We start from the raw sequence: 24,716 nt of genomic DNA on the forward strand, positions 1-24,716 counted from the left end.
GCATTGGTGATCGGAAATCTACGGCATCCGAAGGTAGAAAGTGATAGGAAAAGAATCATGATGACAGTATTGTTTGGATTTTCAATTTATGCATGCGTCGTCGTTTCACTGTCCTCTGCTACTGTGCTTTGGAAACCCCTCTCCGTCTCCTTCCCGGCCCTTCCCGCCAAATACGGTAATCTCTTTTCTTTTACCACTCTTGTACTGTACTTTCTCGGATTGTAATTTTCTCTTTTTTATTGTCAGCTGTTGATGTCGGTAGGTCTGGCTCATGCGGAGCTCTTTACGTGGCAGATCCACCGGAGGCTTGTTCTCCGATTCGCAATATTTCGACATTCGGTGAACCTAAAAAAGTGTGGTTCGCTTTAATTGTCAGAGGTCAATGTACATTCGAGGAGAAGATCCTAAACGTTCAAGAGGCGGGATATCGAGCTGCCATTGTTTATGATGATAGACCTAAGGCTGATTTGCTTTACAGTAAGCAAATAATATTTCTTGGAATTTTTTTTTTTCAAATTTAGATTTTAGAACTTTTAAACTATCTGCTGTTGCCTGTGCTTAGTGATGATGAGACGTGAGGAAGTAAAGGTACATGCTGTATTCACCACTAATCAAGTCGGTAAATTTTTGAGGGAGCATGCTGATGGAAGAAGGGGTGAATGTTGCATTATTAAGCCTTACAATGGAGGGATGTGGACGGTGCTGACCATCCCCATTTTATCAATTTCTGTGGTAGTAGCTTTCTTGATTTTAGCCTATTTAACTCCCGGGGGATCGATCTATTGGCGAGGAAGACAGGAGCCTAATCTTAAAACCATAGATTCACAGGTAGTGGAAACTCTTCCTTCTTTTGTGTTTGGTCCTGCTTCTGTGAGTTGCTGCCATGGTGGAGAAACTTGTGCCATCTGCCTTGAGGATTATGTAGATGGGGAAGTAATTAAAGTTCTACCCTGCCAACATGGTGGGTTTTTGCTTATGCTGTTAATGTTTTTGGCTTTTTCAGTAGATTGAAATTACTTGGAATAAGCAGTATAATGTATATGTAAAATTGTTGAGACTTGATTTTGACTCAATGATGCTTTAAATGCCACCATAATAGCTCACTAGTTGCAGTTTTAGGGGGAAATATGTACTTAGTGGTGTAATTTATATGTAGTTCCGACTCAATCATAAAGTGATTTTAATCAGCATCCTATTTTCTAGTATCGATTAACTGTCTTGGCTGCTTGCAGAATTTCATTCAAACTGTGTTGGTTCATGGCTGACTAAGTGGGGGACGTTCTGCCCAGTGTGCAAGCTTGATATGAGAACCCAAACTGCAGGTCCTGAGGTGGGTGAGTCAAGGTCATTCATTGTTTTTAGTGATTTGTGGAGTCTTGTCAGCTCTGTTAGCTTATTTTCTAATGAGAACCACCCAGATTGAATGCCTTCAAGTGTTTTCATAGTTTTGTAGAGATATGTTAATTCTGTTTGGTGAACATCTCCTACCGAAATTGATGTCCTGAGGTTGGTAAGCTATGGTATCCCTTGCTTTTAGTGTATCATGTGCAACACATAGAAAATTAAACATTTTCTGATGCATGCTTGGTTGACATTATGATAATAACTGTATTTAGGATTGTGTGTGCAACGAATGCATATGCCTTGCACTTTATGTAACATTAACCAAGGGAGTGAAAGTTGTCAATGCAGACCTTTGTGGGTACTTTTCCTGTTACTTGACGCTGCTTTGAATTTTCTGATGTCAAAGTTCAGACGCAAGTTATACAAGGGAATGATATAGTGCGGTTTGGACCTAGGCATGGGGATTTGGATTGGTAGCAATCTCCCGAATCAATGCAGGCCTTGATTCCATGAGCATTCCTTTGCACATGCTTAGTGAAAGTAATATCCAAGTTGGATATTAAAATTAAACTAGTGACTCTTGGTTTATTAAGATTTCTTCAACTGTCTATTTTGTTTTATGCTAGACTTACAACTTATTCCAAATCAACACAAAAAAGACCATCTCCCAATCAACAGGTATGTAAAATAATCACTCTAGAGAGAAAAGATGGAATGCATTATGACAGATGTTGTAATATTGGGTTTGACTGGTAAATGGGAGTATGTTCACTGCACTGCAGATACAACTCAAACTAGAAGAGTAGATCTTCGATAATATTTTACGGTGTTGATGTGAGTATACAAACACTAGTAAAAGGTTGATAAAATTATTACTAGATATGTGGGCTAGAGTTATTAAATACATCAAACACTTGATATAAGATGCTAATTTATAAAGAGACACACTCTTGAGTTGCATTTAGCAAGTTTCATAATTTTTCATTTTTACAAAGAGTAGATGATACGAAGACAAGCACAACATATCTTTAACTAAACTCTACAGGAAGACTTAGTACCAAAAAAAATTATCAGTACTGGCAAGCTCTTGTAACTCCCTATTAATATTGGTGTTGTATTTTTATTTTTAATTCTTTGGTGCTGTATTATTGGTGTCATACAATCAAACTTCTCACAATAGGTTTCATTATGAAAGAAATTTGGCCCTCCTCTGTATTCTTGCATTTGGTAGGCTATGTTTTATTGGTGCTTACTGCAGACAGATATAGGTGGCATGTAGGACTAGTATTTCATATTTATTTTTGGCTTATAGAGGTCATCATCACCCTGTTACTCAAAGTGCTTCTAAAAAACTGAGCCAGTGTGGGGAGGCCTAACTGCTTTCATTGTCGATGCTAAATAAGCAGCATTACAAAGCCTTTCATGTTTTTCTTCCATTTAGTGAGAACTAATTTGTGCCTTGCCCTAACAATTTAAGCTTTTAAGAAAATTTATTTGAGCCATTTTTAACAAGTAGTTGAGCAAAGTAACAAATTGGAGTCTCAGTCTTGGGGGTGGTTTATTGGGGACCAACATCACCTGGCTACTTAAAGCCCCACTGAAAAGCCGGGTAAACATAGAGAGGATCAGCCTCTACCACTCACTAATGTTGTATGTATGGTTAGCATTGTCAAGCATCTGATGTCACATCTTGTGTTGCTAATGAATGAGACCATTTGTTAGTTTATAAACCTTGAGTCCCCTCAACTTAGTATTGGCAAAAAATATTTGCATATAATCCAAAAGCAACTTCTCGTAGATGAAGGAAATTTGCGTGAAGCCCAAAGCAGACCATCTATTTAGGCTTGAACTGTTACACCTTTGTTTTCAATTTGTTTAGTGTGGAGTTCTGCTTTTCCTTTAAAGGATTAAATAGCACCTCTCCAAATAACTTAAGCTTGTAGTAGAATTGGTTAAACCCCTTTTTCTAACGGCTATGGTATGGTAAGAAGAACATCACTTATAGTTGCTGTCCTTAATAAATAATTTGAAAGTGCATAGCATGTTCATTGCTTGGATACTGTGATGTGCCTGAACTCAGAATGAGGCCATAGCATTATTGGCTGTAATGACTGTTCAGTTTTTCGTAGATCCTGATGTTTGGAAAATAGTTCTGTCTCTGTGCTATCTTAAGATTCCAATACACAAGGGTGTATGGTACCAGAAATGATTTATTCTTTTATGAATTCGGGGTTTCTTCTTGCAGGTCAAGATGCGACGATGGCCATATAATTCACAAACTGATATGATAGTTGCCTAGTTAATGTAATCAGGTATGCAAACTGACCCTTCTGTAAAAGATGACTTTGTGTTTCCTTCTGCTCTGGATACGGAGCTGGGGAAGCTCTTTTATTATGTTAACCATGCAAAAGAGTATTTAGGCTGGTTTTGCTCTTTTATTTTTATTTTTTTGGGCTCCAGATGCTTTCAAAATTTGAAACAAACTTTGATTCGTTAAAGAATTCTATATATTTTATTTCATAGCTCTATCATTTCCTATACATCTAAAATGCATAATTGGTCTATGGCTTGTTCTATTTATTGCTTCTCTTCAGCTGACTTTCTTTTCTCTATCTTTCATTCCTTCAGGTTTTTTTAATCTTCCAAGGATGTTAATTTTAACTGGGTTGAAGTTTTATCCATTCCTCGTTCTATCTGAAATGTTGAAGAGATGCTGATATAACCTTCGCCATAAAATGGACAGAAAACATGCAGCTGGGACAATCTCTTGGCATCTCCAGCCGAGAACGGGTTGGGATTATCCTAGTTTTCTGCCTCTTCCAGGAAAGTTCAAAGAAAGCTTCTTTTGCTTATTCGCAATGTACAGTGCAACACTTGTAGATAGTTCACCCACTGGATTCCGTGCACTGTTTTAAAACTCGGATTGGACCGATCACTCTAACCGGAAACCGGTGTCAAATCTGGTTCAGCTCATAGTTAAAACCTGTTTTAGTTATTGATTTAAGTTTAAACTAGTGATTAGTGTCAAACTATGATTCAACTGTTAAGTTAAATTAATTCTATTATTATATAATGTTAAAACTTGTTTTAAAATTTTAATTATATTATATGACATCGAGTTAATTCAATTTATTTGATAAAAAAAGCCCTAATATTTGTCTTCAATTTGAATATGAAAGGGACAATTTATATCAAATTCAATTTTAATATGTTTAATGTTATATAATTTTACAAGGTATGTAGAAAGCCATCTTGCTTTCTAATTTTGAGTCAAGCTTTCTTCTTCCTTTTTTTTTTTTTTTAATTTTTAACTATAGTAAGAAATTAATTATCTAGTTTATTCATATATAACGTCTGATTATGAATCAATCAAATAAATATCAAAAGAATATATTGTGCTAGTTTATATTTAAATTATTAAATATGATTGGAGATGTTTCTATAATTCTTTTTAAAATAAAATTATATATATAGATAGATGATGTGTTGGTGTATGATTAGATGATTACAAATTAGAAATAAAATAAAATTTAATTATATGATAATATATTATCAGTCTATTTAAATTATATATTTATATATATATTATTATTTATTATTCTTTCATTCAATTGTTAACAATTTAATCTAAATCAAGTTTTTGTTTGATCGAATACTGTTATGATAATTATTTTAATAATGCAATAAGTCTGATCATTAATGACTCGGAAACCATTATCTCAATCTCCTCTAGCTTTGTTGTTAAATAAGTCCGTCAACTGATGCCTTACCAACCTTGGCGCACAGTGCAAAAGGAAATTACATATTTAATTATTTCCCAGGGAAATTTAAAATGAATGCAACAAAACGACGCCGCATCCTTATGGAACACAGACTCACCGCTCACTTTCTATCTTCTTCAGCTGGTTTTCTCAAGTCGCACCCCTCACTTTCTATCTTCTTCAGCTGGTTTTCTCAGTCAAATACCAGCTAACACTGCCACCTGATCTCCTAAAACCTTACCCAAAATCCTTCACTTATATAAAGCCAACTTCTGCTTCATGGGTTCTGCTGAAAACGGGTGACTCATTTACTTCTTTTAAATTTTTACCCACAGCTTAATCATCTCATAGTTTCAGAGTTTTAATCAGTTTCTGAATTTAATCTGATATGGGTGTTCGTGTTTCTTGGGCTGTGTCCCTTGCTCTTTATGGGTTTTTTCTTTCCTTGCTTGTAATTAGTAGCATTGGCACTGGAGCAGAAGAAGAAGAAATTGTGACTGTTGATGTTCGTGCAGCTAAAGATCTGCTTAACTCTGGCTACGTCTATCTTGATGTGAGGTACCTTTCAGTTAGCTAGAATTCTGAAGAATTATCTGATTTAATTACAATTTCTTTCCATTTATGATTAAGTTTTTGGGTCTTGGTCTAAACTACTAGGACTGTGGAGAGTACAAGAAAGGTCATCCGGCTGCAGCTAAAATCTTCAACATTCCTTACATGTCAACACTCCAGAAGGTATAAATTTTTTACTAATGATTGTCCCCTTCTAAATTAAGTTGTTTCAGTGAGATTTAAAGCATGTGATTATGGTTTCAGGTAGAGTTAAAAATCCTTATTTCTTGAAAGAGGTTACATCCCTTTGCAAGGAGGAAGATCTTTATATTGTGGTAATTTGTTATCTGTTCTAATTATTACTACACTAAGGGTTGTGAAAAGATCGAGCCGCTTGCGAGCTTCTTGCAATTTAGAGTACTATACTCGAATTGAGTTTGAGCTTGTTGTTGTTCTAATTAACGAGTTTGCAAGTTTTTGACTCAATTTGAGTATAAAATTTAACAGTAACTTTATTAGCTGATTTCGAGTTAATAGTTCTTATCTCGAGCTCGAGCTTGAAACCCAATCGAGTTGAGCTCTAGTCTAGCAGTACTCGGCTCTATTGCAACCCTAATTCTGACTTATGTAATTTGAAGAACTTAGGTCAGTACTAATAATTGTTATATAGTTCATTGACATTTAAGATGTAAACAGGGCTGTCAAAGTGGAGTCAGATCTCTTTATGCAACAGCTGATCTTCTCAGCGCTGTAAGTTTACTTACATTCTTGATTCATATTTACCAGATTGATGATTTCAAATCAATGTTCTTATAAATTACATGCCCCTTTTACTTGTGAATAAATTGTCGATAGGGATTCAAGCATGTGAGCAACATGGGAGGAGGGTACTTGGCCTGGGCGCAGAATGGGCTTAAGGTGAAGGTGGAAGATGAAAAACCAGAAGATCAGAAGCCAAGGGAAGCTGAGCTTTGATTGATTCAGGCAAATTTCTGTATATAATGCAACATAATTAATGGCCATTCCTCTCTTCAGTATGAAAATATATGCTGTGATGATTTGCTTTAGAACTTTGTTCTGCATTTTCATATATTGGCAAGAAAGTTTTGAAACAGGAAAATTATCTCTAGCTCACTTCTGGCCTAATAAAATTATTATGAACATGTGGCAAGTTTTGAGCTTTAACATTCCTGCCTTCAAAAGTTTATAGTATTGATAATCCAGTTGAACCGTTGTGCCCAATGAGTTAAAACCGGATCGAATCGACTGATTTAATCAGTTGAACCAAGAATCGACTCTAAATTTGATTCGATTAATATAAAAAACTAATTTTGTTATTGATTTGGTTAAATTTGGTTTTTGACCAAATTTTTGAATTATTTTAATTTTAATTTAATAATAAATTGAGTCAATTAATTTTTTAATTGAATTGATCAAATTATAAACTAATAAGATAATTAATTTTACCATGAATCTGGTTTTAAAAACATTGATTATGCCTACCGTCTGCAAGTCCCAACAATTGCGAAGGAAGCTTCATAATTTTAGATAACAATTCTATTTAATTATATATTATTTTAATATTTATTTATATTAACTCGAAGTTCAAGTCGCAACCATAAAAAAGGAATACATCATTATTATATATTATTTTAATATTAATTTAATTTAACATTAAATTGGTCATATTTCTTTTTGATTATATAATTTGAGTTTATTTGAAAAAAAATATGTATTATGTATTATTAAATTACAACTTTATTTATTTAAATATTATTTAAATATTTATTTAATATCGCTGATTTGACTCTAGATGAGTCATAATTAAATATGAAAGGTGAATCTCTATAATAATAATAATGATAATAATAAATTAATTAATTAATAAAACACGGTGCTTGCGCGGGAAGGTCCCAAGACAGTTAAAACCGTCACTTCCGTCTCTTTTTACGCATTTCCGATCATCCTTTTTAATCGCCTTCACTGCAAACTCTCTTTTCATCAACATTTCCAATCCAATCCAATCCAAGCTCGAAACAATGTCGTTTCGAAAACGAGAACCTAATAATCGAGCCAACAACAAGACACCCTCCCTTTACCCTCAAGTAATTGATTCGAATCCCGAAGCCCCAACATATCCTCAGTACTCTAATTCTAACTCAAATACGTCGTCGTCTAATCTCTATCCGACGCTCGATATGCACGATTTAGCTACTAATCTCTTTCCGGAACCCTCGGCCCCGCCCGAGCCTCTTGCCGTTGAGGAAAACCTAATTAAAATTCCCGGTGCCATTCTCCACCTTATCGATAGATCCTATAGCGTTGAGCTTGCATGTGGAGATTTGAAGATCATTCGTCTCGTTCAGGGGGGAAACACCGTCGCTGTTCTCGCTTCCGTTGCTGATGAGATCCAGTGGCCGTTAACGAAGGAGGAAGCGGTTGTTAAATTAGATGATTCTCATTATTTCTTCTCTTTTGGATTTTCAGATTCAGATACAGGTGGCGATGAGGGGAGTAAAAACAAAAGTAAATCTGAAAGTTCTCATGGTAAGGATTCGGATGTGTTGAATTATGGACTTACGATTGCGTCGAAAGGTCAGGAGAAATTGTTGAAAGAATTGGAGGGAATCTTACAGGCTTACAGCTGTTTTAGTGTCCAGAAAGTTTCGGCAAAAGCAAAGGAAGCTTTGGATGGTGAAGTGGCAAAGGAGACAGCCCCTTCTGAATTGAAAGGAAAGAAGAAGGAGAAGATGGAGCAGCAGTGCGCGGCTTATTGGACTACATTGGCCCCTAATGTGGAAGATTACAGTGGGACTGCTGCAAAATTGATAGCTGCGGGCTCAGGGCAGCTGATTAGGGGGATTTTGTGGTGTGGAGATGTTACTGTGGATAGGTTGAAATGGGGAAATGGGGTTTTGAAGACGAGGATTGGTCCTGGGGAGAACGCAGCTGAGATTAGTCCAGAGACATTGAAGAGGATTAAAAGGTAATCAGATTGTTAATTTTGGAAGATTTTGTTTCAAAGTATGAGTTCTCGTTATTAGTGGAGATATGGGAATGAATGTTTGAATGGGCCATAAAAATACTAAAGTTTGATTGGACATGCAAATGCAATGTTATTTAACATGATTGTAGACAAGATATCTGGAAAATGGTGCTATATTTGATTTGACTCTTTGTTGGTGGTTGTTTAATTTTGTGATAAACTGTTGTAACAGTTTGGTGCATTGGTTTGTATAGGGTTAAGCGAGTCACAAAAACAACACAGAAAGTGGCAAGTGGTGTTCTCACTGGCGTGGTGAAAGTCTCCGGATTTTTCACAAGTTCTGTTGCCAATTCAAAATATGGCAAGAAGTTTATCAACCTCCTTCCTGGGGAAATCATTCTCGCATCTCTGGATGGATTCAGTATGTCGATTATGTTGAGCTATTATCCGAATTTTTAATTGAATTGCATACATTACTGAGTTTTCTTTCTCTTTGCCTTGCAGCTTTGCTAACAAAACTTCAATATTTGCATGAATTTTAGATTTTTGCACTCATTGTGTCTCAGTTTTTGTATGGAAAATCATAATGTGTGCCTGTGTAACCTTTGCAGCCACTTTGATTGCCACAAACCCAGAGTAGGTTCAGGGTTTTGTCTATCTTTTCATTACATTTTCAACTTTTTCCGTAAAGAATATCTATATTTAACTTTTTTTTAACATGATTGACTTAACTATTGTGAGTTCTGTCTTGAATGACACATTTAGACCCAAATGTTACACACAACTGGAATTCCATCCTACAATTTGGCACAATGTTTTGAGTCTGCAAAAAATTTAAAGGGACTTCCATTTTGAATATATTTGATTCACTTAAAATGTGGTTATGAAGAAACTTTTGATGTTAGGGTCTGATTCTTGCTTATATTCTTTTTTTAATTTTTCACTTAAAGCTCTGTTTGGTACTATAGTCTTTATATTGATGACAATTATAATCAATATTCATCTGTCTGATAGATGAACATGTGATAGAAAATGTAATGTATCAAAATGTTTTAAAGTTTCCTTGATCTACATGAATAGAGGAAACTAGATCTTCCAGCTCTAGTAGGTTTTGACAGCCAGGCAGTAGGGTTGAAGAATATTTTAGTTCTGATTTAGAGAATCATTGTGACCTTCATTATCAAATTTCTCTCTGTGAGGTTCTCTTGGAAAATTTTGATGTTATGAGAATTTGGCCTGTAATTCATGGCTTAATATTTGGGTAGGCATGGGTTGGTTTCGTTTAATTTTAGCCCTACCCAACCAAACCAAAGCATGTTAGGTTTGTGTGAATTTCAACTCGAAGCAATCTAATGAGAAAGCCGCATCTTGAACCAACCAACCCATGTAATTCAGGCTGGTTTTGGTTTACATTATTGATTCAGGTTAGCCTTCTGTTTTCCTTTTACCGTGGTTACAGTACTGGAAACATATTAATCTGCCCAACAACTTTCATATTTTTAAAATCTGACTTCCATCCTGGAGTTGAATTTAAGTAGTTTAATGCCCTTTTTCATGCAGTCTGTAAACTGTTGTCAGAAAGATGATGATAAAATTTAAATATTGGTAATTCTACTGTGTGGTTAGATTTTATGTGTGAGCAGATGAGAATGCGGTTACAATTTTAACTACTAATGGAAAACTTCTTATCGGGAATTTGTTTCTTAATTTCAATTGAATATGATGATGCTCCTGATTTTGTGAATTGATTTTTAGTTTCATTTATTAATTATTTAAAAAAAAAGGTTCAAAGTTGAAAATTGAAACCTACTTTGTTGGGCCAGTCATCAAGGAAACCCTAAACTTTGACTGTTTTTTGTACATATCAGTGTCCTCTGGCTAACAATGTGTGTCTGGAACATAATTATCATTTATATATCTATGTATTCTTCTTTACTAGGATAATATATTTTGTTGAAAATGACTGCCATGATTCAGTGTTTCATCTATCCCCGTTTTTCTTTTTACCATAGAAATGGTACTGGGCAAGTTTGTATATCTGCCTATCAACTATATCAACTTTAATAGACTTATTAACCAATAATTTTTTTTCTAACTTCCCTGTGATTTTCATATCTTTGTGGAGCTTTGTTATCATTATATTATATTCATATATATATATTTTTTCCCTTGCAAATAGACAAGGTATGCGATGCAGTTGAAGTAGCTGGAAAGAATGTCATGTCAACATCTTCAACTGTAACTACTGAGCTCGTTTCTCACAGGTAAAATTTACCCTGCAACAGAAACAAACCATTTGTATTAATTTACATTGATTTTGTAATTTATTGACAAGCACTATTGTGTGAAGAAGCTATATGTTGTCGTGCGTGTGCAGTCCTCCCTCCCTCAACAATTTGGAATTTAAGTTTGGATGAATTAATCTCGAATTAAAGCTTCAATTTGGTATCTTGACTTGTTTATCTATTAGTAACAGTATTTATTCCGCCTATAATAGTGTTCATTGGTTGCGGACGTAGAAACAAAACTTAGAGAAAAAGGTTAAATAAAAATAAAAACATTAAAGGATGAATGAGAAATAATATTTATTTTCCATGCAACTCTCCTTATACATTGTATACTTAAATGAGTTTGAGTTAGATATTATAAATATGATCCCCTCAGTCCAACTGGATGTAATACTTTGTATCCCCTCATTCCCTTTGTATTGTATTGTGTGTTGATTTGGTTTTAACTATTCACGTGCATGTGTAGTGCTTTTAATTACTAATCCTGCTGTTGCATTGCAGGTATGGGGAGAAAGCAGCTGAAGCCACCAATGAGGGGCTTGATGCCGCAGGTCATGCAATAGGCACTGCATGGACGGCGTTTAAGATTCGCCAGGCCATTAACCCTAAGAACGTTGTGAAGCCTTCAGCCCTAGCCAAGTCTGCTGCCGCAGCTGCAGCTGCAGCTGCTGAGATTAAAGCAGCTGCTGAGAATAGAGCCAGTGCGATTAAAGCCAGTAAGAAGACTTCTTCCAAATAATATTATATTGTTTGTTGTATTATATCCACTTACCGATTGATTGATTGGAGTTGGCCATGTCTATTTTGTTGGACTTTCTCTTTTAGATTAAAATCTGAGCCTGAGTCAGAGTTTTTCAAAGTACCAAGTGGCATTTTATACACACTTCTAGCTGTGTTAGCCTAGGAAGCTTTTGACATGCTAATGCCAATGTTTACCCAGCTAGACGGGGCATTTACGAAATTGCCGGTCAAGAATTTTTTTTTTTTAAATAAGAAATTTTATACAAATCAAATTATTTTATTAAGGTTAAATTAATCATATCAAACAGATTAAATTTTAAGTTTAGTGGTCAACTTTATTATCACTAAATTAGATAAATTAATAATTTAATTTGGATGTATTAATATATAAGATTTGAATTAATGTATTTTTATAAATAATTTTTTTTTTTACTATATAAACTATCTTTTAACGGATAACGATTAAAGAGTTGGTTTGGGTCTTAATTGATTCATCGGTAATTGGATTGGTGACACCATCAATATAACAGTAACATAAGTAAAATTTTACTTTTGTATAAATTGAATGGTAGATTAACCATCATACAGACAGATTTAAAATGGTGGGCATTTTTTTTTTTTTTTATATCATATTTAGCTAACAAAATTAAATAAAAACAGTCTAACTTAATTGACTTGATAGTTGAACTATAATCTAACATGACTCCCTCAATTTAATTTGGCTCTTGGGATAGATTTGAATTAAATCAATTTAGTCGAATTGGTATTTAGTTTGATTTAAACTAAATTCAAATTAGAGTTTTAGTTTGATAATTTAGTTTGTATTTCCCTTGGGTGTTTTTGTTTTTCTGTCGATCATATTATTTATCTTATTGACGACCTTTAATAACATCTCTAACCAATTCTAATAAATTCGAGCTAAATTTTAAATCAATCATTTAGTATTTAAGTTGATCTTGAGTTAACTCATATCAAATTTGATTGAATTTGAATTCAATCCTATTTAGATCAATATGGTCTTGTATTTGAAACAAATTAAATGATGTAAAAACGTGCCACTCTCAATTTGGCTTATCAAACTAAAACTCTAAATCAAGATTAATTTGTTCAATCTAAGTTACCTCGATTTTGATTCACGTATAATTGTGAATGAAATTGTCATCCTCTTATTGGATGGGCTTTTACCCTTAAATGTGCGAAACGTCATCCTTTGGGCTTTCCTTTCTTTTCCGCAGTTCATCTTAAACACTGCTAAATTTCTGGGTCCCAGCAAAATATTATAACAAGATCTTCATCTTCAATTGCCCAAATTAAATCTCCAATTGACCAGTTGAAAATAGCGGTCCTTCTTCTTCAAGTTAAACACACTGTTCATGAATCATATGTATCTTCGTCTTCATACAGATGTCATGTCAATTTGTAAAGATGGATTCGAGTCAAACAAACTTAAAATAAAAGTTAATTTAAATTTGATTCAAATTTAAAATTTTTAATTCAAACCCGTTTTAGTTGATGATAAATAATATTACAAAGATAAATCGTTAATAAACTTTTGAATTCGAGTCAAATTACCTAGTAAAAGTTCAAACTTGAATTCAATCCATTCAAATTGAACATAGATTCAAACTTATACTCTATTGAGCACCCGAAATTAGATGTGATATGTTTCTAAAATGGATTACTTTAATTCTCCACCACTAATCAACACTCTTCTTCAACACCCATTTCAGGAATCAATTCATCTCTTTTAATTAGGTTTTGTCTTCTCAATCACATGTCCACTTTCAGTCTTCTAGATTCTTTAATTTATGGATGAAAAACAACTCATAAATCAAGACCCTCCTCGTCCACATTTAGTGTTTTCATATTTTCTCTTAATATAACTATAATAAAATTATACATATTTATTTAATAAGTATATATTTGATTTATATTATTAAAAAATTAAAAATTAAATAATATTTAATTACATAATAATATATTATATACTCGTTTATATACTCAAAATAAAAATATATATATTTTTTCTTATAAAATATTTGTTGACTAAAATATTGAATAGTCTACCAATTATCAATTTAATATTATATATTTCTATCGATCCATCTATAGCTCAATTCTTCATGCATTAAAAATAGATAGATACTTTTGATGGGACATTTTTTTGTCCTGGTTAAAGATACATAATTTTAAGTTTTGTACGAAATAAAGATTACATGTGAGATGGATTAACAAAGAAGAAAAAAGGTTTTTTATAAAGATTTGATCTATTTTTGGATACTTACATTTATGATTATGTTATTTATCTTTGACAAAAATATTTTTGTAAAGTTTTCGTAGCGATTATAAAAGAATGTTTCGAAGATGATGTAGCTATTTAGAGATCGTTGATAAGGATTTTTTTGGTGTGTTTTGAAAGATTTTTGGTATATTTTCTTATGTCTTTATTCTCTATATGATCCTTTATACGTATATGATGAAAACAAAAGGTTTTGATCTTATCCATTAAAATTCAATTTTAAATTCAAAATTGATTTTCTATTCAATTATATTAGAGATAAATTTATTTATTCCGGTTTATTAAGAAATTGTTGCTTTCTTACGTAAACATAGGTAAGGCTGAGAGATGATTTCGAAAATCATTGCCTCTAATAAAGGATTTCTATTCGCATTTCGGTTACTATTTGTTATTTTTATAATTTATCACTTTGTTGGATGTTATTATATAAGTTTAATAAAAGTTTTATTTATAACAATACCAAACTCCCCAAAACCTAGAATGATGCCCATTGTCTCATCTTTAATTAGTTTTGAATTGTAAAAAGTAGAAAACTCCAAAGGCAAAGAATGAAAATGAAAGACACAAACACAATTTCCCACTACCAAATGGAAAATGGAAATCAATCAAAAGAATAATAAAATTTCATGGTTTATTATTATTATTATTATTATTATTATTATAAGTGTTATCTTTTAGGTATGGTGGTGGGTGGGAAAAAAAATGTGTAAGAGCACTAAGAGTAAGTGATATGGCATGATCTTGTTTCTTTAAAGTGGGAACTAAGACCTAATTCAAGTGGCCTTATATAAACCTTCAATTTAATCTTAGGGTTTATGGATTACTGAGTAGGACTCACTAAAACTTCATGCTAAAGGTGGAAGAAGCCAGCGTGCTCTCCCATTTACTATTATTTTGCTTGTGTGACGTTAGGGGTGTTTGGTTGAAATATTAAAATACTAATTTAGTAATTTATATTTTATTATTGACGTTTGTAACCCTCCTGATCCAATAATTCGATCTATTATTAATATATTATCCATTTTAAACATACAATCTATCATAGTTTGGATTATGGACTTTACAACTCAAAACACGTATTATAGTCTAAACTAATATTATTTTAACATCCTTAAACGATGTGGGATGCGCACACAAAATCAATATTTCTCTTATACTTTGTCGATATGAGATTTGTTTAGGATTGTTATAATTTTATTTTGTTTATCTTCTATTACCAATGATGATGTGACAAATAATATAAATATAATTTGATTATTACTTCTATTTTAAATATTAAAATATTATTAATATAATTTTGATTTTATTATAATTATATCTTTAATTATTAATTTTTCATTACAAAAATAACTTTATTTTCAATTAATACAATAAGTAACATTATAAACATTATAAAATAATTATACTTAAAAATATTTAAGTAAAATAATATACTAACATTCTTTTATTACTTTTAACCAAATACAATAATTATTTATATCTATTTATTTTTATCAAATATGATAATAATTTATATTCATTAATCTTATAGATAATTTATCTTTGTGACGATTATTTATTTTTTGTAATAAATAAAAGATTCTCTGAATCATACGCACCTTAGGTATTTTTTAACAGCGGTTATTAAAATTTGATGATTTTATGTGTCAACTATTAGGTGTGGATTCGAAAGAAATATGAATAAGAAGTATTTCGAGCTTGATAATCTAGAATGGTTAGCTTAAATTCAAATTCAGTTAACTCGAACTGACAAATAGTAATACATAAGAAGGTGAACAATAATACCACGGAAAGAAAACAATCATGGAAGAAGAATCATGTTTATGGAAATAAAAAGTTTTCATCATTTTTAAATCAATATAGGGGTATTCCTTTTCAATTCAAAAGAATAATATTTTTTAGTACAAAATCGAATTGATTCACATTATCAGTATCTTCAAAAAATCACATACTAAATTGGGAGTAATAACTTGCCCAAAATTTTACCTTTAGGGGCCGTTTGGATGAAGTGTTTTAAAGATTATCTTGATAATCTATCTTTTATTATTTATATTACTTTATTTATTTTATCATTTATAAAATATTATAATAATATTCTATTACTAATATTGATGTGACAAGTAATATAGGTAGTAATCTGATTATCATATTTACCTTAGGTATTAAAAAATTACTAAGGTAATCTTTATTTTATTATAATTATATTATTATTTATTGATTTTTTAAGACAAAAATAAATTTATTTTTAATTAATATAACAAATGATATAAAAAATATTTAAAAATAATTATATTCAAGGGTATTTAAGTAAAATAATTTACAAGATTCTTTTATTACCATTAACCAAACACATTAATTATTTATACCATCCATTTTTACCCAGTTTTATTAAACATAGTAATCATTTATACTCAATAATTTTTCTATTTGGTAATAAAATATTACCCAAACAAAACGCCCTCTTAGTCTAAAATTATCCCATAATTGTTGAATGAATATAATATGCAAGGTTGTTGAATTTTTCATATCAATGATTCTAGCTATTAGATGTCATAGCTTTCAATATCAGTTGTTCTCTACTAGTTTATAAACACTACCGATTCTTTTGAGGAGAAACTTATTATGGATTTGAATTAAATTGAAAAGATCAAATAAAGATTAGCTCGGTTTGAATTTAAAATGGTCAATTCAAGTTCAAACTCGAATTGTTTAAGTTAATAAACAGTAGCATTAAAAGAGAAAAGAGTCGTTATATATAAAGAGAAATTATCACCGATAAAACAAACAAAAAATAAAAATATCCAAACAAAATGTATGAACGTAAAATTCATATATATCAAGAATAAATAGAATGTGAAAATTTTAAAATATCTCACAAGGTGAGATTTGTTATCCACTAGAGTACCCCACAAAATGCATCGAAGCTGGGCAAAGAGAATTCAAGAAACAATAAAATTATAGATATACATTTGAATATATAAAATAAATATATTGATAATATATTATCATATAATTAAAATATTTTGAATTAAAAATAAAGTAACACTTAATTATATAATGATATATTATTTTTATATCTATTTTGTATGCATAAAGAATGTACATTTAACATTATTTTTAAGATAGCGAATAGGGAAAAAGGAAGGGGAAGATGTGGCAAAATATTAGTAGAAGAAGAAAACAACAAGCATACATTTGCTATTGCTCTTATCCACCACCCTTGAAAACATTTGCATGAAATTCAAGATCAGGTTTTGTCCTTCACAAAGTGGGAACTGACAAGTCACCCACACAACTCCACCTCCTTATTTTACCAGGCACCACCACCACTTCCATTTCTTTTCACACAATTTTTTTTTTTTTTTAAAGAAGGAAACCATATATAAATTGACTTATCTAGTCCACCGTGAACCAATCATATTATATAAGTAAAACTCTCATATTTTATAATTGATACATAATAATTATATTAAATAAATTAATAATTTAATTTTAATATATCTTTAACGAGTTTCAAACTCATATTTTCTTGTTTGGGTTGTTCACTATTATGAGTAAATTCGAATTAAATTTACTTAAACTCGTTTGCTAACTCAGTTAAAATGCGCCTAAACCAAACTCAATTTGAAAAAGCTCAAACATAAATTTTTTGTATTATCAAATTTGAATTTAAAGAATGTTTGGCTCGCCAAACTCATAAATTTGAAAAAGTTTAATTTGAATCAATTAAAATGACTTTACGTTAACTATAGTATCAAATTTCGAGTTCAACTTAATACTATAACCAAATTCAAGTTTAACTCTTTTCAAACCAAACAAAACTCAAATTAATTTGAAAAAAGCTCGTCAAATTTCAATAGAGCCAAACTTAAATTTATTCAAACTCGAACTTGAGCTTAGCATGAATCCACCCTACTTATCTTTGACACTAATACTTCCTCTCGGGACTACTTTCATACCTTCACCTCCACTTCCACTTTGTTTTTTCAAAAATAGAAAAAAGATCAAGAAGCTTTCTACTAGTGTCACCCAAGATGCCTGAAAAAGCTTTACAGATTCAACCAATTACTAATTCTAGCACTACTACAACACCCACTTCTGGAACATCACCAACTTCAGGCTCGCCAATGGCCACTCCTCTAACTAGAACTCCTTGTAGAAAAGCACTTCACAGACTCACGGCCTTTACCCGCTCTTTGAGCTGGAGGAGGAAGAAGGCACCACGTGGACGCAGAAATATGTGCCGAGCTGACCAACAGGCCGATGACTTCCAGCAAGCAGGCTCTCACTGTCTCACGTCTTACTACAGTGTCTTTGTCGTTCGCCTTGCTATCATGGTTGGTGAAACTACCTTTTCTATAGTCTTCTTTTCAAGATATTTACAATATTTTCATTGTATATTTCATGGTTGGTGAAATCTTTACTTTGGTTGATTTGATTTTATCTTTTTCTCTTTTCTGGTCATGGGTTTGTACAGATAATGCTGGCTATTTTGATTGGAATGTTAACTGTTCTAACATGGCATTTCACTAAAGTTTACACTACCAAATCTCTCGACACTTTGGCTTATGGGCTCCGTTATGAGCTTCTCCAGCGTCCCATTTTGCGTATGTGGAACATATTGAACTCAACGTCTGAGATAACCATGGCCCAAGTCAAGCTTTCTGAGTATGTCTTGAGAAAATACAGTAATTCTGTAACTCAGGCGAATCCTACCTCTCAGGCACAGCTAGTTGAGGTTAATATTTAAGTCGTCTCCTTTTATATATCCTATAAAATGTGATTTAAAATGATGTAAACTTTTGGACTTCGTTTTGTTTTGTTTCTTTGTCAGCTCTATGAAACGATGAAGGCTGTGACATGGTCACTGTTTCAAAGCCGCAAAGCACTTAATGCCATTACCATAAACTATAGAAATGGTTTTGTTCAGGCGTTCCATCGAGATCACAGAAGTAACAGAACATTCTACATTTACTCTGATCTCTCAAACTATTCAATCAGTGCTGGTGGGCTATGTGATTCCAACAAGTACTCAAGTCAAGGTTGGAATGATCAATCCATAAAAGGCAACATTTCTGCCATTTGGTATCGTGAACCACTTGATCCCAACACGGGGAACAAGATTGGGAAAGCAAGGCCTATCCCTCCCGACGATCTTATCAACATTGCAGGTCTTTCACAGGTGCCTGATGGCGCTGCTTCGTGGCATGTTGCAGTTAGTAAGTTCACTGATTCACCGCTGCTTTCAGCAGCACTACCAGTTTTTGGCCCTTCCAATCAAAGTATTGTGGCTGTGGTGGGAGTCACCACAGCTCTTTCCAGTGTAGGCCAGCTTATGAAAGAGCTAGTAGAAGTGCACAGTGGGCATATATATTTAACTTCCCAGGAAGGTTACTTGCTAGCCACGTCAACTAATGCCCCATTGTTATCAAATACATCAACAAAGCCAGAGCTTGTGATGGCTGTTGATTCTCAAGACGATGTGATAAGAAAAGGAGCAAGGTGGCTGCAGACGATTTATGGAAACAAGTTTCCTTCTGGCCAAGTTGTTCACATTGAGCATGCTAAACTGGGAAAGGAAGATTTCTACATCGACTCCTTCTTTCTGAACTTGAAGAGGCTGCCCATTGTAAGTTTTGGCCATGTAGATAATTTTATTTTTATCGCAAAGAAGTTGAGTTGAGATGCTGTTTATGTGCAGGTGGGTGTCATAATTATACCAAGGGAATACATAATGGGGAAGGCTGATCAGAGAGCTTTCAAAACTCTGATTATTTTGATATCTGCATCAGTATGTATTCTCATCATAGGTTGCTTATGCATTTTGATATTGACAAATGGAGTCTCCAAGGAGATGAAGTTAAGGGCTGAATTAATCAGTCATTTGGAAGCAAGAAGAAGGGCTGAGGCTTCCAACAACTACAAGAGCCAGTTCCTGGCAAACATGAGGTCAGTGTATAGTCTCAGTAACACAAAGTGCTGTTAAATAGTATGTTCAATAATGTAGAGGACTTAACATTGCATATATAACTTCGCCCCAACTTTGCCTTGAAACTTTTCAAGATGAGCCTTTTTGACATGTTTTACTTGCACCTTATGTTGCTTTACAGTCATGAACTTAGAACACCAATGGCAGCAATTATTGGGCTCCTTGACATCTTGATAACTGATTCAAGCCTTGCCAGTGAACACTACGCTTCTCTGACTCAAATAAGGAAATGTTCCTTAGCACTACTGAGGCTGCTGAACAATATATTGGACCTGAGCAAGGTACATGAAATGTTAGAACTGGCTATCCATCTTTTCCAGTTTTACTATACCAAATTGTGTACTAGTTTTTCATCTAAGATTTGCCAAAACTTGAAGTTACAGACTGTTAATTGTACAGTTAATAAGAAAGACTAGTCCGCTGTTGCACTCATTTCCTATTATTACCTTTAACATTGTGCAGGTGGAAGCAGGAAAGCTGGTCTTGGAAGAGGCTGATTTCAACTTGGGCCAGGAACTAGAAGGAATTGTCGACATGCACTCTGTGCAGTGTATAAACCAGGATGTGGAGTTAGTTTTAGATCTCTCTGGTATGACTGTAATTTTAATTCTGAGAAAGAACTTTATATGAATGTTTGCATATGTTATAAATTTTGATACATTTTTCATTGATCCTTTTCCTTTTAGATGATATGCCAGAGACATTTCGAGGGGACTCTGCTAGATTTGTTCAGATATTTTCAAATCTTATGAGCAATTCTATCAAGTTCACAAAATGTAAGTGCATGATTCAGTTACCAAATAACTCTTTTCTATGCCATTATACACAAAAATGGCAAACCATTCTTAGAGTATTTGTAACACCTATATTGGCAAAAAATGTAAAAGATGTTACGTATGTATAGATATTTCAAACCGTGATGAACTGTATGTATAAAATAAATAGTATATTGATTATAACTTTGGCTATTAGACCAGGATGTTAAATGTGAATGTAACACTTTTAACTAAATCACACATCGACTTTGGCTTATAAAGCCCCAAAAAAAAAAAAAGTGGCAACCAAGATGTTACTATATAATTGTCTTTATAGTACAATTTGCTCACAAAAGCTTTTTCAATGAGATGCAGCTGGTTATGTTATTGTCCGCGGATGGTGTGAGACCTGGAGTTCTTTTGAAGATTCCGGGAAGTCCCTACTTGAGCAGAAAAAATCATGGTGTGCTCTTAAATCCAAGTTCAAGCAGCAGGCTATTCAGGCGAAGAAGACCTGCAAAAAGGAAAACAAGATGATTCTTTGGTTTGAAATTGAAGACACAGGCTGTGGTATGAACCATATAAACATGTGATATTTTCATATGCATTATAAAAGAAACATACTTCAATTCTGCATATTCATACCTATTTGTTAATTTGTATAGGAATTGATCCATCCAAATGGGAAACTGTATTTGAAAGTTTTGAACAAGCTGATGCCTCAACCACTAGAAAGTAAGTAGTTTAATCAAATCCTAACTTTCCTTAACATTCATACCAGGGGTGGATTCGAGATGAGCCGGTTCGGGCTCAATTCCAAGTTTAGTTTAAATAAGTTTAACTTGAATTGAAACTCCAATTTGATAGTTTAATTTGAATTCAGTTTATTCGCCCCTCCAATAACATTATTTACCCTTTCAGTAACATTTTTTATCCATTTAGCAGCATTGTTTACAACGCCGAAAGCCCTCCAACGACAAAGTTCACAAGCTCAAATAAGTTTGAGTTCAAGATGGGCATTATGGATTTCCAGTTGAGCTCAAGTCAGCCTTTGTTCGGCTGGCTTGGCTCAAATCCACCCCTATGTCTTAGCTATTGCATTGTATTTTACAGTAAAACTACAAACCATACAATATATTTCCCTACAAATCAAATGTAAATAAGAAATTAACAAAAAACACTTCGGGAACTTTATTTGTAAAATTTGTTCAATTTTCAGGCATGGTGGAACTGGTCTTGGACTAAGCATTGTGCGAACACTGGTATGATTTCTAAACAAAATATGCAAACCACATAACAAAGCAACACAAAGTATTTCATTTGGAATGACATTAATTCAAATTTGAAATTATGTTAATGGCAGGTGAGGAAGATGGGGGGAGAAGTGAAAGTTGTTAAGAAAGACACTCCAGGAACTTTGATGCGATTATACTTACTTCTCAATACACCTTCAAATGGCAGCGAGCAAAGCTGCCAAGTTGAGTTTTCGAAGCCTACTGTGGTGAGTAAATTTCATCCTTTTGAAGCCGTTGTGTGTGTAAATTGGCTTCATTTTGTACTGGTTTTCCACTGCTATATGATACAGGACTATTTTTTCCGGAAAGTTTTACATAACTGTTTAGTGTCTGTCACACCCTTAAGCAAATCTCACATCTGCAATGAGATGTTGGATAAGCATCTTGTTCCAATAAGCTTAGTCCACTGTCAAGATATTTTCCATTTTGAACACACAATTCATTATAGTTTTGCTTTTGAGTTTTGCAATCCAAAACGCGTCTTAATAACTTAAAAACTCACAGAGATGTCCATTCATACCCCTCATCTCTCTTGTATTTTACCGATGTGGCATTTGCATTGGGGTGTTATAGTGTGATTCATGTTGGGTTGTGCTCTTGTATGCAACTATCAAACGACAGAATATTGAAACTTGAAACAGGTGGTACTTGCTTTAGGCAGTAGAGTGGGAAGAGGGATTATGTCCCAATGGCTGTGCAGGAACAAAGTGTCCACCATAGAAGCAAGTGACTGGAAGCAGCTGACACTTATTCTTTCGGAATTCTTTAATCCAACAAATGAGAGCAATGGCTGGGAGGAGCAGCCTTCGCTAAGTCAAGCGGAGAAAAAAGAAATATTGAACATAAAAGCCATGAAGGATCAGGTTTTCATCATTGTGGTAGATGTAGGACTTCTGGATTTCAAGTCAGGTATATGGTTGAGTCAACTTGACCAACTGGATCAGTTCACCAGGAAAGCAAAGTTTGCCTGGACTCTAAGCCATAACAGCTCTAGTATGGTGAAAGCAGAGCTTAGAAAGAGAGGGCATGTAATTGTGGTTAACAAACCACTCTACAAGACAAAGATGATCCAAATCTTGGAAGCTGCTTTACAAGGGAGAACTCTGGAGATTGATAGTTGTTCACCTGACAAGGGAGCTTCAAAAAGTAAAACTCTTGTTGATTGTGACATTGCAGATGCTCTGGTCCCTTTGAGTCTTGGAGACAAAATAGAGAGACTCATTAATCCAAGACCAACGCAACATCATACATTCATGAAACACCCTTTTGAGTTCACCGATCAACATCCAGAACCAACTAATTCAAGCACAGATTCAGAACATCAATCTGAAAGCAGCCTAGAATCACTTGACAATTCAAAAGGGAAGGAAATAGCTTCCACTTCTGAGGAAAGTCCAAAATCCCAGAAGCAAAAACTGGTTAGCAGTCCTCCTAAAGACAAATGTAGCTCATCATCAAGCGGGTCTGATGAAGAAAAACTTCGTGGACTGCATATACTAGTTGTGGAAGACACATTGCTACTCCAAATGGTAGCAGTGAAAATTTTGCTTAAGGCCGGGGCAAAGGTTAACGCTGTGTCAGATGGATTGCAAGCAGTAGAAGCAATGACAAGCATGATCAATTCACTGGTGAGAAGGAATGAAGCTCTCAAGAAAGGTTTAGAACCAGAGCCATTAAAGAATCCTCCATATGACCTGATACTAATGGATTGCCAGGTAAGAAATTAGAAGAAACAACACAGAATTTATCAGTTTTTGCTGCATTTTAATGGTTGTTAACTTATGCAAATGTTTGTCTTGCAAAAATAGATGCCAGTGATGGATGGATATGAAGCTACGAAAGAAATAAGGAAAATGGAAGAGGGAACTGGGCTGCACATCCAAATTATTGCTCAAACAGCACATGCAATGTCAACAGACCGAGACAAATGCTTGGAAGTGGGGATGGATGGCTATCTAACAAAACCTCTTCAGGACAAGATAACGGTTGAGAGCATCATGAAGCATCTGGGCATGAGCACAGATTAACTTTTGATGGCCATGGGAAGCACAAAGCTAACAAGTAACAAGGAGTAGAAGAAGAAGACCACGTTAGTCGTTGAACAGAAATGAACATTGAGTATTTAGGATCAAGAATAATCATATATACAAATGTTTGATATCTGAATATGGAATTTGATGTATCAATTTAGATATTAATAATAATGTGTTTATCATATTATTAATTTTTTTTAATTTAAAATTATTCAATCATATGTTAACACGTTATTATTATATTCAAATTGACATTTATCATAAGTATACATGATTTTATTGATTTTTTTAAAGTAATATTAGATTTAGTGGCAATAAATATAAATTATAAATACAAAAGTTGATTTGCCATATTTTATATAAACTATTATTCTTTTTCAGTTTAAACCCAAATAAAGGTAAATTAGAATCTAAAATAAATAATTTAAGATAAAACTCAATTTATTCGATTAATAAATAAAATCTTTAAATTAGAAGAAAAGAGTCATAAAATAAAACAAAATCATTAGTGAGATAAACTCTGATTAGACAACACTAATGAGAAAGCCAACCAAGTTTTAATTGTTTGTTTTGTTTTATTTTATTTTCAAAACAATTTTATTAGTTTAACACTTTCCATTTATTATTAAAAAAAAAAAAAAGAGGAAAGTTTGATTTGGTTATATTTAGTGCA

The 24,716-nt window shown here is 33.1% G+C and overlaps 3 protein-coding genes across 3 annotated transcripts; all 3 read left to right on the forward strand.

Annotated features, from left to right (window-relative positions):
• The first annotated feature begins 35 nt into the window (after positions 1–35).
• LOC123199521 (receptor homology region, transmembrane domain- and RING domain-containing protein 1) lies at positions 36–6,724 on the forward strand. The gene is given in 11 exon segments (XM_044614560.1): positions 36–175; positions 247–477; positions 563–961; positions 1,233–1,330; positions 3,590–3,642; positions 5,568–5,673; positions 5,763–5,823; positions 5,826–5,840; positions 5,922–5,992; positions 6,354–6,407; positions 6,513–6,724. Coding segments are annotated over 11 exon segments (1,326 nt in total). The 5' UTR covers positions 36–57; the 3' UTR covers positions 6,633–6,724.
• An 846-nt stretch (positions 6,725–7,570) lies between these two features.
• Positions 7,571–11,793, forward strand: LOC123199736 (protein EARLY-RESPONSIVE TO DEHYDRATION 7, chloroplastic-like). Its single transcript, XM_044614788.1, has 4 exons — positions 7,571–8,643; positions 8,898–9,064; positions 10,823–10,907; positions 11,433–11,793. Exons 1-4 carry the CDS (start codon positions 7,697–7,699, stop codon positions 11,668–11,670), a joined length of 1,437 nt encoding a protein of 478 aa, XP_044470723.1. The 5' UTR covers positions 7,571–7,696; the 3' UTR covers positions 11,671–11,793.
• A 6,111-nt stretch (positions 11,794–17,904) lies between these two features.
• LOC123198852 (histidine kinase 1-like) lies at positions 17,905–24,202 on the forward strand. The gene is made up of 13 exons (XM_044613644.1): positions 17,905–18,308; positions 18,449–18,709; positions 18,806–19,600; positions 19,673–19,920; positions 20,082–20,241; positions 20,423–20,549; positions 20,647–20,736; positions 21,091–21,285; positions 21,381–21,450; positions 21,935–21,977; positions 22,079–22,216; positions 22,652–23,725; positions 23,819–24,202. The coding sequence occupies exons 1-13, from the start codon at positions 18,006–18,008 to the stop codon at positions 24,035–24,037; spliced, it is 3,723 nt and encodes a 1,240-aa protein (XP_044469579.1). The 5' UTR covers positions 17,905–18,005; the 3' UTR covers positions 24,038–24,202.
• The last annotated feature ends 514 nt before the right edge of the window (positions 24,203–24,716 follow it).

This window comes from Mangifera indica, chromosome 16 (genome assembly GCF_011075055.1).
Source record: "Mangifera indica cultivar Alphonso chromosome 16, CATAS_Mindica_2.1, whole genome shotgun sequence".
Classification (NCBI taxonomy): domain Eukaryota; kingdom Viridiplantae; phylum Streptophyta; class Magnoliopsida; order Sapindales; family Anacardiaceae; genus Mangifera; species Mangifera indica.

Excerpts from the sequence above, each read along its gene's own strand:
- LOC123199736 (XM_044614788.1), top strand. The coding sequence starts at position 7,697 with ATGTCGTTTCGAAAACGAGAACCTAATAATCGAGCCAACAACAAGACA. Across the intron at positions 8,644-8,897 it reads ACATTGAAGAGGATTAAAAG|GGTTAAGCGAGTCACAAAAA; the intron begins GTAATCAGATTG and ends TGGTTTGTATAG. Across the intron at positions 9,065-10,822 it reads CGCATCTCTGGATGGATTCA|ACAAGGTATGCGATGCAGTT; the intron begins GTATGTCGATTA and ends CCTTGCAAATAG.
- LOC123198852 (XM_044613644.1), top strand. The coding sequence starts at position 18,006 with ATGCCTGAAAAAGCTTTACAGATTCAACCAATTACTAATTCTAGCACT. Across the intron at positions 19,921-20,081 it reads CAGTTCCTGGCAAACATGAG|TCATGAACTTAGAACACCAA; the intron begins GTCAGTGTATAG and ends GTTGCTTTACAG. Across the intron at positions 20,737-21,090 it reads TTCTATCAAGTTCACAAAAT|CTGGTTATGTTATTGTCCGC; the intron begins GTAAGTGCATGA and ends AATGAGATGCAG.